At 34.7% G+C, this 12,963-nt stretch overlaps 1 protein-coding gene across 10 annotated transcripts in view; it reads left to right on the plus strand.

The window, feature by feature from the left end:
• ZNF280D (zinc finger protein 280D) overlaps nucleotides 1-12,963 on the plus strand; it is a 98,118-nt gene that overhangs the window by 61,552 nt on the left and 23,603 nt on the right. For 7 of the 10 annotated variants that reach the window (XM_033190002.1, XM_033190004.1, XM_033190000.1 and 4 more), the window contains 4 exons: nucleotides 24-164; nucleotides 8,130-8,192; nucleotides 12,071-12,189; nucleotides 12,341-12,377. In XM_033190002.1, the coding sequence (XP_033045893.1) occupies nucleotides 24-164; nucleotides 8,130-8,192; nucleotides 12,071-12,189; nucleotides 12,341-12,377 (360 nt within the window). Of the gene's footprint in view, nucleotides 1-23; nucleotides 165-8,129; nucleotides 8,193-12,070; nucleotides 12,190-12,340; nucleotides 12,378-12,502; nucleotides 12,952-12,963 lie in introns of those variants that run through there. The other 3 variants (XM_033190010.1, XM_033190008.1, XM_033190009.1) reach the window with 2 other exon arrangements.

The raw sequence follows: 12,963 nt of genomic DNA on the forward strand, positions 1-12,963 counted from the left end.
TCATTTTCTTATGTCTCCCTAAGGTATCGTCGGGGTATTCACAAGTGCATTGAGTGTTGTTCCGAAATAAAAGATTTTGCAAACCACTTTCCTACGTACGTCCACTGTAGTTTTTGCAGATACAACACTAGCTGTAGCAAAGCCTATGTAAATCATATGATGAGGTAAGATGAATTAAATGTGTAAATTACCAATGAAAATTATAGTTCAGCAAGTTTCTGTTTTGAAAACACAGTTATCCTGTTAGAAGCCAAGGAGCCTATTAGAAGCTCCTCTTCAAGGAGCTGAAAGGATCTAACAATAAGGAACTTTTAGGATATTGCCTGGTCCTATTTCTCAGCATAGTAACTAGAAATTATGGGACTAAAATTGTAAGAAAAATTAAGCTAATGAAATTGGAATAGGTTTGTTAGAGAAATAGTTTTTCTTTTTCACTTTTTTGAGATGGAGTCTCGCTCTGTTGCCCAGGCTGGAATGCGGTGGCATCATCTCAGTTCACTGAAACCTCCGCCTCCCGGGTTCAAGCAATTCTCCTGTCTCAGCCTCCTGAGCAGCTGGGACAACAGGTGTGTGCCACCATGCCTGGCTAATTTTTGGATTTTTAGTAGAGACAGGGTTTCACCATGTTGGCTAGGCTGGTCTCAAGCTCCTGACCTCAAGTAATCTGCCCGCCTTGGCATCCCAAAGTGCTGGGATTGCAGGCATGAGCCATTGCACCCGGCTGGGAAATAGTTTTTCCATGGAAGTTTTTATTGCCCTATTGGTGTTTATTTTCCAACAGAATTTTAAATTTTTAAATATATTTACTAGATAAATATTTGTAAAATCATGAGCATCATCCTCTTTAAAGCAGTCACTTTGAGAGACTTTAAGATTTTCAGTGGAGTCTGTTTCTCTTTCTGTATTCCAACTGTCTTTTTATCCATCTGTCAGGCCATCTATACTTGCATCCATTCAGTGAAAATGAGGCACCGTTCCAGTCATGATGCCACTTTTGGAATTCTTTTTCATTAATTCATTCAACTTAGATTATTTGAGTACTTACCATTTACACTATGTTAGGAAAAGCCTTCAGAGTCTGCATTACTTTCATTTAGATCTCACTGGGGGAATACTTTATTCCTTCAGAATGGGTTTGTATTTTTTTTTTAAGTAGGCAAAAATTGTTTCGGTATAAATCTGACAGTTTGCTTATTCAAAGTAAATTTGTTCAATTTTTTTTTTTTTTTTTTTTGAGACGAGTCTCGCTCTGTCGCCCCGGCTGGAGTGCAGTGGCCGGATCTCAGCTCACTGCAAGCTCCGCCTCCCGGGTTTACGCCATTCTCCTGCCTCAGCCTCCCGAGTAGCTGGGACTACAGGCGCCAGCCACCTCACCCGGCTAGCTTTTTGTATTTTTTTTTTTAGTAGAAACGGGGTTTCACCGTGTTAGCCAGGATGATCTCGGACTCCTGACCTCGTGATCCGCCCGTCTCGGCCTCCCAAAGTGCTGGGATTACAGGCTTGAGCCACCGCGCCTGGCCTCAATTTTTTTTTAAAATTAGGATTAATGTATTGTAAGTGACTTTCTTGCAGATTACACATGACTTCTCTGTTACTTGCTGGTCATTATCAACTACTGCTTTCGAGGATTCTCCTACTGTTCTTGGTGGCTTCAGCACTTCTCTCAGTTTTTCCACATCTTGATGATTGGCCTGACCTCATGGTATCTTGCTGCTTTAGTGCCAGAATTTCACATCAACTTTTAAGTTCATATACTGTCTTTTTTTTTTTTTTCTTGAAACTACAGTACCATTTAAATCTCTTCCTATAAACTGTGCATTCCTTTTGGATTTCCATTACCCCATGATGTTCAGGGCTTTGACTCCTTTTTGCAGCCTAGTAGCACCCATCTAATTTTGTGTCAACCTCACTGTCAGGACCATCTTTTCTGATTGCGGCTTTTTGTCCTAGAATCTTTTACATTTTTAGTCATGCTCACTTGGCATAAAGGCCAAGGTAAGATTTGAACCTCTTCCCTTTTGAACTTTCTCTGTGCTCACTTCTAGACTATCAAACGGTCCTTGATTTAATCAACTCTGATTTCAAAAACTTTAATTCTGATTAGGTCTTATTTTTTCTTTTAAAAGACCTCTTTATTTTTACCTTCAACATTTGTTTAATCCTTCTTCAGTACTCTAAAGATTTTATTTTAGTTTCTCAGTTGTTAACCTGGCCTATTAATTAGTCAATTGTAGGTCATCCTTTTTATTTTTCCTAAAATTAACTCTTTCAACACCACATATTTGTCCTGTTACCTTCAATCAGATATTAATCTTAAAAATCTAACATGTCCCACTTCCCCATTAACTGTCCTTTCTCCCCCAGTTCACCGACCATATTCAGTTAACTTGGATTTTCATCTCTTTTTCTCTATATGGGTCCTTCTGCTTACAAACATTTTCAGGTATTTAAAAAATTTTTTGGAAGAGGACAATTTGTCCCAACTGCTTATTTTCCTCATTTCTTGTCTTCCTTTTTACTATTAACACTTGTAAAAAGTGTTTGCTACCAACTTTATTGTGATTCATTTACCCTGTGAGTATTGCCCCCACCTACCAGCGAACATTCTGCTTTTAAAGATTATCTGTTATGAACATATCACCATATTTACTCACTGTTTTATATTCTTACTCCTCTGTGACTTCTTTAGAGTATTTGACATTGGTGTCACTCACTTTTTAAAACTTAATTTGTTTAATTTTCCTGACAGCCATGTGAAATTAATTAATTTAAAAATTTTTATAGAGACTAGCTCATACTTGTGGAGTACACGTGATATTTTGTTACAAGCATACAGAATGACCATCACTTCCAATATTTATTATTTCTTCATTTCTTCTTCTTATTTTTTTTGAGATGGGGTCTCACTCTGTCACCCCAGAGTGCTAGGTGGTGCAGTCAAAGCTCACTGCACCCTCAAATTCCTGGGCTCAAGTGATCCTCCTGTGTTACCCTCCTGAGTAGCTATATAGGTGTGTGCCACCATGCCCATCATTTCTTTGTGATGGGAACATTCACAATATACTCTTCTAATTATTTTGCAGTATACAAGAAATTTTTGTTCATTGTCATCACACACAGCTGTTAGTGTCATATGGAACTAAAAGCTTCCTTTGCCACTCTTAGGGTTTGGTAGGTCTTTTTATCTTTTTCTCAACTTTAGTGGTACCCTTGCTTCCCTCATTGCATTAGGTGCATCCCACTGAATGGCAGACTCTTCTCTGCAGTGTTGATTCTTGTTAGAACCTTGAGGTTTATATATACAGAAGCCTAATTTTCTCCAAAGCATGAGAACCTTTAATTCCTATCCCGTACTAACTCTGTAGCCTCTCAATTGGTCTTTTTCCCTCTGGTCTCATACCTGCCCCAATCCATCCCTGTAAGTTGGTTAATCTTCCACCGAGTATAGTTTCTTCCATATTAATTTTCTTTCTTTTTCCTTTTTTTTTTTTTTTTTGAGAAAGGGTCTCATTCCAACCCGGGCTGGAGTGCAGTGGCTCCATCACCGTTCACTGCAGCCTCAACCTTCTGGGCTCAGGTGATCCTCCCACCTCAGCATCTCAGGTAGCTGGGACTTACAGGCATGCACTACCATGCCCAGATAATTTTTTTGGTTTTTTTTGTAGCGATGGGATTCCCCACCCCCCTACCGCCGCTGCGCCAGGCCGCATGTTTGTTTTCTACAGTGACTTTTCTGTATTCCTTGTTAGTTCCCAGAATGCCCTGTTCTTTCCTCTCAGTTTACCTTCTTTTTTCAAGTGTCTGATCAAGACAACCATTACTTTCTTTGAATAATTGTATACTATTCATCTATTTTGCCTTTTTTTTTTTTAAGAGACAGAGTCTTGCTCTGTCATCTCTTACCCAGGTGATCCACCTGCCTCGGCCTCCCAAAGTTTTGGATTACAGGCGTGAGCCACTGTGCCTGGCCCTATTTTACCTTTTATTGTATTTATTTGTGTTTGCATTATCTTCTTGAAAAGAAGGGGGTCTTTGTATTATATCACCTAGCACATTACAAACTGCAGATGATAGTCATCATTTGTTTTAATTATAAAAGGTCCTAAATAAAATCTCAAAAGAAGGTGTTCAAAAATATTGAAGCAGTTGAAGTATTGTTGGAGTAAGATCCTTTCAAAGAAAAGCATCATTAAATGTGTCATTTTTAATTTTTTTAAGCAGCATTTTTTAGGTTCAGTTGTTTAAATTATTGTACCTTATTTGCTTATAGCTTTTAGGTAGTAATAGAAATTATCTGAAAAAATACACATAAATTACTCTATAATACTGCTATTATTCCTCAAAATGATGTATAAGAAGCATTTTTTTTACATAAAAGAGAATTAAGTTAACATACATAAGTAGTATCTCTTTTTTGTAGCAGAGTTTTATTTCAACCAGGTTCGTGTATTTCATTATGTACCTACTAGGAAGGTATTTGATAAAATTTGCTAAGAAGTATGGCAAGCTGGGGGTGAAGAATCAAACAAGTCTGGATTTGAATCCAAGCTTCACTGTGTATGTGTGGAACTTCGAACAAGTTACTTAATCTGACTCTCAGATTGCGTTTCTTGAAAAGAAAGTTACTGTGATTATTAGAAAAACTGTATTAAAGTGCTTAATAACAGTTTGCACTTAGGAGATGTTCAAGTAATGACAGCTATTAATTTCTAAGTTGTCATTATTAGGATTGGGGGAGTCCTTGATTGTAATTTTCACAATTTAGAAGGGAAAATAAATTTACCTAGCTTAATGTGATAAACGACTATGAAAGTACAGGGGAGGTAAAGATGAAATCTTTAAACAAGAAGTAAGGGAAGATTTTCTGTAAATTTCACTTAGGCTCTGAGGGATGATTTTTTAAATTTCCAAGGAAAAAGAAAGCTGGTATAAAAATCTGTTTCTTATGCAGTAGGTAAGACAGAGTACTGAATTTTAAAAAGATCTACTTCATTATAAATTTTACATAAATGTATTGACACTAAATGATAATGGTAGGACTAGTTAGACTATTATGATAACATCATAACTGGTCTTCTGCCTACAGTTTTCCCTCTTTTTTCCAGTTCCTCCTTTCTTTTACTGTAGGCAAATCTGGGCAGGTCATTCTTTGGCCTAAAGTCCTTTCCTAACATTGATAGAATGAAGTTCAGATTTTCTGGAAAATATAATACCTTTCCATATCAAATTCCTAACTACTTTTCAACTCCTTCAACTCCTTTTATTCTCTTGAAAATTCTTCTGTATCTTCAGTTACTCTTTGCTTTGCCGGGAAGTGAAGCAGTAAGAACCTTCTAACTGCAGTGAACTCCTAATTGTTAGCTGGCTTCTACCTCATTTGTCTGCAGCTTTCCTTCTTGCAACCACAAACTCTGTATGTGTCACCATTGATTTTTATCTTGTGTTAATTATTTATGAATATGTATTCATCGATTTAGCAAATATTTATTGGGCATTCATTCTGTGCTGGCCCCCCTCTCCCTCAAACACTCCCCGCAACCAACCGTAAGCTCTAGGGCAGGCTGCTTGCCTTTGTTTTTGTATCATCAGTCTCTAGTCCAGTGTCTTAAAATTGTTAAAGAAATTGTTCCTTTTATGTTTCTTAGAAAGTAAAGTTGTTATTTATATGTAATCAAGATTATGAAGAAAATACAGTTAAAGGAGGTTTTTGACCTCAGTTTTCTTGAGGTATAATTTATACACAATACAATTCAACCATTTTTAGAGAATTGCTTAATGAGTTTTGATAATTATATACTGTCAGCTAACCAGGTAAGGGATTTTTAAAAATTAGGTTTTAACATTGTATTTTTACTATATTGTAATAAAAATGTTTCTTAGATTTATTTCTGTATTGCTGTTACTTTTATGGAGAGCTAATAGGAAGAAGAGTAGTATTTTTTTTTCTTTTTATTTGTGAGCTATGAATTCACTTTTCCCTTCCTATGATACACAAAACTGTAAGTATGGAAATAAATACAGATAAATCAAATACATGGTAGAAATCCCTTTTGATAGATGAGAAACTCTAAAACAGAATTCAGGCAACTAAAAATTTATAATTATCAACATTATGATCTGGTATAAATTGTGCAGATGTAGAGGCTATCAAAAGACCTTATACTGTAATATTTTCTCTCCTCTTATATTTAATAGATAAATAAACCAAAAATAGTCTGCTTGTTGGAAGAGAAAGAATAAAGAGCTTTTAAATCTCATTTAAAAATAACTTATTTTGGTTCACGTGTTTTAGTAATCAAACAAAATCTTAGACTTATTTCTCTGAGGAAATATAGTTGTGTATACAAGTTTTTGCATATAATTTCAGGGCTTCCCAACTTCCCAATGTACTCTTCTAACAAAACTTTGTTTATGTGATACCATCTTAAATTTGTAAACTCTAATAGTAATTACTCCTAGGTTAAAGAAATGACTATTAGAAATCTGAGGATATTTTCTGGGGATTACAGCTAGTGACACATACAGTCTGTGATTGCATGAAGGAAAGCTGCAGATAGATGGGTAGGAAAAAAATATATATATATATGTGTGTATTTTCAGCTACATCCATGTCCCTACAAAGAACACAAACTCATTCTGTTTTATGGTTGCATAGCATTCCATGGTGTATATGTGCCACATTTTCTTAATCCAGTCTATCATTGATGGACATTTGGGTTGGTTCCAAGTCTTTGTTATTGTGAATAGTGCTGCAATAAACATATGTGTGCATGTGTCTTTATAGCAGCATGATTTATAATCCTTTGGGTATATACCCAGTAATGGGATGGCTGGATGAAATAGTATTTCTAGTTCTAGATCCTTGAGGAATCGCCACACTGGGAAGACTACATTTTGAGATACAGTAGTCCCCCTTATCCACTGGGGTATATATTCCAAGACCCCCAGTGAATGCCTGAAACTGTGGATAGTATTAAGCTCTATGTGTACTGTACTTTTTTTCCTATACATACATACATATAATAAAGGCTTCTTTATAAATTACACACAGTAACATAATTAACAATAATATAATAATTATAGTAATAATATACTGTAATAAAAGTTATGTGAATGTAGTCTGTCTCTCTTAAAATATCTTACTGTGCTGTACGTGGGTAACAGAAGCCACGGAAAGTGAAACATGGGTAATGGCAATGAGGAGGGACAGCTGTAAGCTGTGAGGTGATGTTTGTGCTGTTGGTCTAATACTGGCTTTCTAGTACAGGAAACTTTCCTTACTGGAATTAAAAGGGTATATAGAAGCTATTATTATGGACTACAAAATTTTGTTAGTTTTCTTTTCTGTGCTGAGAGGAAACATCATTTTAACTCATGAGTTCCTCTTTTTTTTTTTATTTTTTGATTTTTTAAAAATAACCCTGTACTAGAAAGCCAGGCTCAGTGGCCTGCCTCTGTAGGTTCAGCTACGTAGGAGACTGAGGCAGAAGGATCACTTGAGCCCAGGAGTTTGATTCCAGCTGGGCAACATAGTGAGATCCATCTCTCAAAAGAAGAAGAAAAAAAGTCTACTAGTAATTACAAGGAACACTGTAAATGTTTGAATTTACAGATGGTAAGCAGTGGCATTTAGCTCAAGTTCTGTTTACTTCCCAGATCATTTGGATCCTACCTCCTTCCCCCTACACAAATATGTTAAGATTGGAGAGTAATAAAAAAGAATTATTATTGATAACTGTTCATATTATAGCACACGTGTTATTAACAAAAATTTAGAATTGTTTTCAACTCTTAGTAAATCAAAATATTTAATTTGATGCTCTTTACATATTTAGTTTGATACTCTTCACATTTTCTTAATTCTCAGTATTTCCTTTTTTAATATGATGGTAAGGTACAGTGCTAACCATCTAAGAATATGCCTAGGAAAATAGTGTCATTAGAATATAATAGGTAAGATGGAATATAAGGTAAAATATTGAATTAAATGGAAATAACTGGCTTCCATGTTATTATTTACATTATAATCTTTTATTAAAAACTAGAAACTTAAGTATGGAGTTGAAACATAGTTATAAATTAAGACTTACTGTATAATAAAATTCTTACAATCTCTTTTGTTTCTCCAGCTTTCATAGTAACCGTCCAAGCAAAAGATTTTGTATTTTTAAGAAGCATTCAGAAAATCTCAGGTAACTAGTTGATCTTTTTTTACTCTTTCTATTGAAAAATTGTAATGACTTAAATTTTTTTAACACAACAGCTTTATTGAGGTAGAATTAGCATATCATACAATTTATGTGTTTATAGGTTTTAGTATATTCACAGAGTTCTGCAGCAATCACCAGTTAGTTTTAGTACAAAAACCCTGTACCTATTAGTGGTCATTCCTCTCTGGCTGTCCCCATCCCTAAACAACAACTAGTCTACTTTCTGTCTGTGTAATATTTGCCCATTCTGGGCATTTCATATAAAAAATGATACATGATATGGGCCTCTGTGACTGGCTTCTTTCATTTAGCATAATGTTTTCAAGATTCATCTGTGTTGTAGCATGTATCAGTATTTCATTGTTAAAAATTGCTGCATAATATTTCATTGTGAAGATATATCATAATTTATTGATTTAGATTGCCTTCATTTTGAGGCCTTATGAATAATACTACTGTGAACATATGTGTGCATGTTTTTGTATGGACATGTATTTGTATTTCTCTTTAGTATATACTTACAATTGGAATTGCTGCTGAGCCTTTGAGGAACTACCAGACTGTTTTCCAAAGTAGCTCCACTGTTTTACATTCCCACCAGCAGTGTTTGAGGGTTCCAGTTTCTCCACATCTTTGCCAACACTTTTTATTATCTCTTTTTGATTATAGTCACCCTAATGGGTATAAAGTGGTATCTCATTGTGGTTTGCTATAACTTTTTTTAAACCTGATGTTAGGTGCCTAATTTGAAAATATAAATGATTGCTACTGGACATTAGAGAGTGGTGTTCATTGTATCCTTAGACCAGAAGTGTGATTAGCCATTGTTCTCTTGCTGAATTTATTTCAGTGGAAAGGTGGTGTCCAGAGGAAACCTTGATGCATTTGCATTGTAAAATGAGAACAAAAATAAGACTTTCCAACAATATTTGAGTATTTAAAAGATAGCCAAGCTATCTAGTAAAGGAATGAACACTTCTTTAGGTTTGAAGTAAATTTCCTTTAACCACTGGAATTCTTGAAATCAGTATATGATTTTTATAATTCTCATATTTCCTTTTGAAATAAAGAGAATTATACAATTTTATTACTATACAGAAAGAACTGTTGATAAAATTTTCTAAAGGCATTGATAGTTATCTTTGGTTATACCACACACTTAGAATCCACTGAGCACTATTGTTTCATATTCTTGTGATTTCTTGAACTTTCTTTGTTCATTTTATGTTGCCATTGCTCCTTGAAATGTCAGTGTCTTTGTTCCACCAAGCTGATCTATAGAGATAAGTTTAGCCAATCTTATTTTGATGCTTTGGATTAGTGGAAAATGTAGAAGAGGGGATGATATGTCTCAGGACCTTTGCATTTATTATTTCCTATGCCTAGTTTGCTTTTCTCCAGATATTGTATGGTTAGCTCTTTTGTCTCCTTTAGGCCTCTACATTGATTGAGTGAGTCTTTCCTTGACTACAAAATTTAAAACTGTATCCTCTTCCCTTTGCTTTATCCCAGCATTCCCCATCTCCTTTCTATGTTTTACTTTTCTCTAGATCATCTAACATACTTTTATTTTACTTGCTTATTGCCTGTGTTCTCTCACTACATTGTGTGTGGTTTGGTTTTTTTGTCTATGCCTGGCACATAGTAGGCACTTAGTAAATATTTCTTGAATAAATTAATGTATATATGAAAAATGACGTATGTGGAAAATAGGTCCCATCTGTGATGTTAGACTAGTAGCTCACAGGGAGAGAACATTTCATTCAATTTTTAAAATATATTAGTACTACTTTTAAAATATTTACTGAATCTGGGGAAATAATTAAGGTACATTAGATGTTACCTTTACTAAAAACAGTTAGAAGAGTGAATATGGTATTATTGCATGCTAAGAATGAGAGTTTAATTAAATTTTTACCTCGTTATTGTCAAGCTCAGTTGTGTGTTTAGTTTCTCAATGGACTATGTGATTTTAAAGATCTGGGATGTTTTTTCACTTAACTTGGGTAGTCTCAAATTGAAAACTGTTCAATTTCTGTGAACGGAGCTTAGCATATTTATAATTCTATATGATACTAATTAATGTAATTACTCTTATTGAAATGGACTATTCATACTGTAACTATTTTTTATGTATCTATCTTGCACATAAAGTAGCAAGTCCTGTAAAGGTAACAGTGATAAAGCAGTGTTGGAACCAACCTTCAGGGAATGTACAGTAGAGTTTATTGGGTGGGAGTTAAGGTCTGAACATAAATAACTATGAATTTTAATAAGTGCAATGAGAGTTATTTCAGAGAGGAAAAAGATTACAGTTCTTGTAGTGATCTGGATAGGTATTAGGCCTACTTGGCTTTAAAGGATGGATATTGTTTCTACTGGTAGAAGAGGCACGGGGGCATTCTAGTTCAATAGACTAAATTTTTTTCAAGAGTTCTGTTTATAATTTAAATTACTTTAGGCAACTTAACATCATTTATACATTTAACATAATTGATTTTCTTTTAAATAGCACTTCAAATGCTTTGGTGTAACAAACTCCCAAGTGCTTAACTCTTATAAGAAATTAAATATATAGTGGCTAAGTTCTCTGAAGTATTTTACAGGCTTAATATTTTAAAACACCTTTCAGCTGAAAATTACACAAGTCTAAATGCATCTTAAATTAGAATCTTAATGTACTTTATGTCAAGTATATTCAAATACTTCAAATAGCAAATGCTAAACAGTCAGATCCAGTGAGGACAAAAGCTATTCCTGTACCCAAAAATAAAGTATTGATAACTAGGGACTTGTTTCCTAACTTCTTTAAAAATTTATAATAATTACACATTTCATTTAAGAACTACAGCACTCAGGCCAGGCGTGGTGGCTCATGCCTGTAATCCCAGCACTTTGGGAGGCTGAGGAGGGCTGATTACAAGGTCAGAAGTTCAAGACAAGCCTGACCAACATGGTGAAACCCTGTCTCTACTAAAAATACTAAAATTAACCGGGTGTGGTAGCATGCGCCTATGGTCCCAGCTACTCAGGGGGCTGAGGCAGGAGAATCGCTTGAACCCAGGAGGTAGAGGTTGCAGTGAGCTGAGATCACGCCACTGCACTCCAGCCTGGGTGACAGAGCGAGACTCCCTAGTTCACAGTGCTGAGATGATGAGGAACTCAAGTTTGCGGACTTTAGTATTTTATTAACTACTTTAGCTAGTTCAGTGTTAAATAAGAATAATACCAACCTTGATGGTTGTAGCGAGAATCAGATGAAATAATACATGGGAAAACTCTTGACACATAATATATAGTCGATGGTGGCTATAACATGATCTGTTTTTAAAGCCTTCCCATTTTTCTTCTGATTTTATCTCCAACTAAATAAAACACCAGCTTCTAAGTAAGCTCCATTTGAGCATAGACAGTACTATTTTTTTTGTTCACCATTATATTCACAATACCTAGTAGTACAGTATTATAAAAATAGCTCCAGTAATATCAAGTGAATGAATATGCTATCTTCACTTTGCAGATGAGTGGGAGGACAAATAGAGTGTGACTTGCATAAGTTACACAAGTTGGTTGTGGAGCCAAGACTGACTCTAGGTCTTCTGACTCCTAACTTTTAACAATTGGTATGACAGGTAAAAGTATAAAATACTTCCTGTAAATAAATGGTAGCATAATTTGGACATGGCTGTGTCATTTTCCAGAGAATAATTTCAGTTTATATCAAATTTATATAACAAAAATGGGAAGTTATAATTATGTATGACACAAAAAGCAAATTATGGAAAAATAATCATCGAACTTGTAGATGGATTTTCGTAAAAAATAAAAATCTTTTTTTAATGCTATTTTCTTTTTTTTAGGGGCATTACTGTAGTGTGCCTTAATTGTGATTTCCTAAGTGATGTTTCTGGCTTAGATAATATGGCTACACACTTAAGTCAACATACAACTCATACTTGCCAAGTTGTAATGCAGAAAGGTACGTCATATTTAACCGTGCTACTTCAGATTTTTGATTTTTATTTCAGTATTTTTGGTCATCCACAATATGGTCTCTTTACTAAATCATTATTCTCACTCATCATATTTCATATGCTGTTGTAAATGTAAAACTTTTCTTCTAATTTCAGTTTCTGTTTGTATCCCAACTTCTGAGCACCTTTCTGAGTAAGTTTATTTTTTATTCAGTGCATTTTACTTTGATGGATTTTAGCACTACTGCATTTTTAAATGTATCATTAATACGAATGAAAAGTATTAAAGTATTTTGTTTTTGTTTTTTTTTTTTAAAGCTGCTTGTTGAAATAGGTTCCTGCTCTATGGAGCTCGTGACCTGGTGCAAGACAAGTTGGAATTTCCTAAGTTCAAAGTTCTGAGATGTTTTCTTACACAAAGGCAGTTGAGCAGCCAAGTTCATGACACTAGCTCTCATTATTCAGCTCTTTTCAGCTTTCAAAGGGGACTAGATTCTTATTCCACCTTATCTTTGTGTCAGGTTGACATATCTTAACATATTTTTTTCTCCAGTTTGCGCTGTCTAAAAATAACATTTGTTGCTATGGCCTTTTCTTTGCTTACAATAATTTTTGTTTTTCTCTGCTGTACTTGCCTTCAGAATAATAGATTCCAAATTATATGGCTGTTTGTCTTTTTGTCTGTTTGTCTGCTTTCTTAATTTCTTATACGTCTTAAGTTTTAGGCCAGATAATTGTCTTTTTCCTCATTCGTTGTCTGTCATTGTGCTGTTTTTCTT

Source organism: Trachypithecus francoisi, unplaced genomic scaffold (genome assembly GCF_009764315.1).
Source record: "Trachypithecus francoisi isolate TF-2019V2 unplaced genomic scaffold, Tfra_2.0 Lachesis_group3, whole genome shotgun sequence".
Classification (NCBI taxonomy): Eukaryota; Metazoa; Chordata; class Mammalia; order Primates; family Cercopithecidae; genus Trachypithecus; species Trachypithecus francoisi.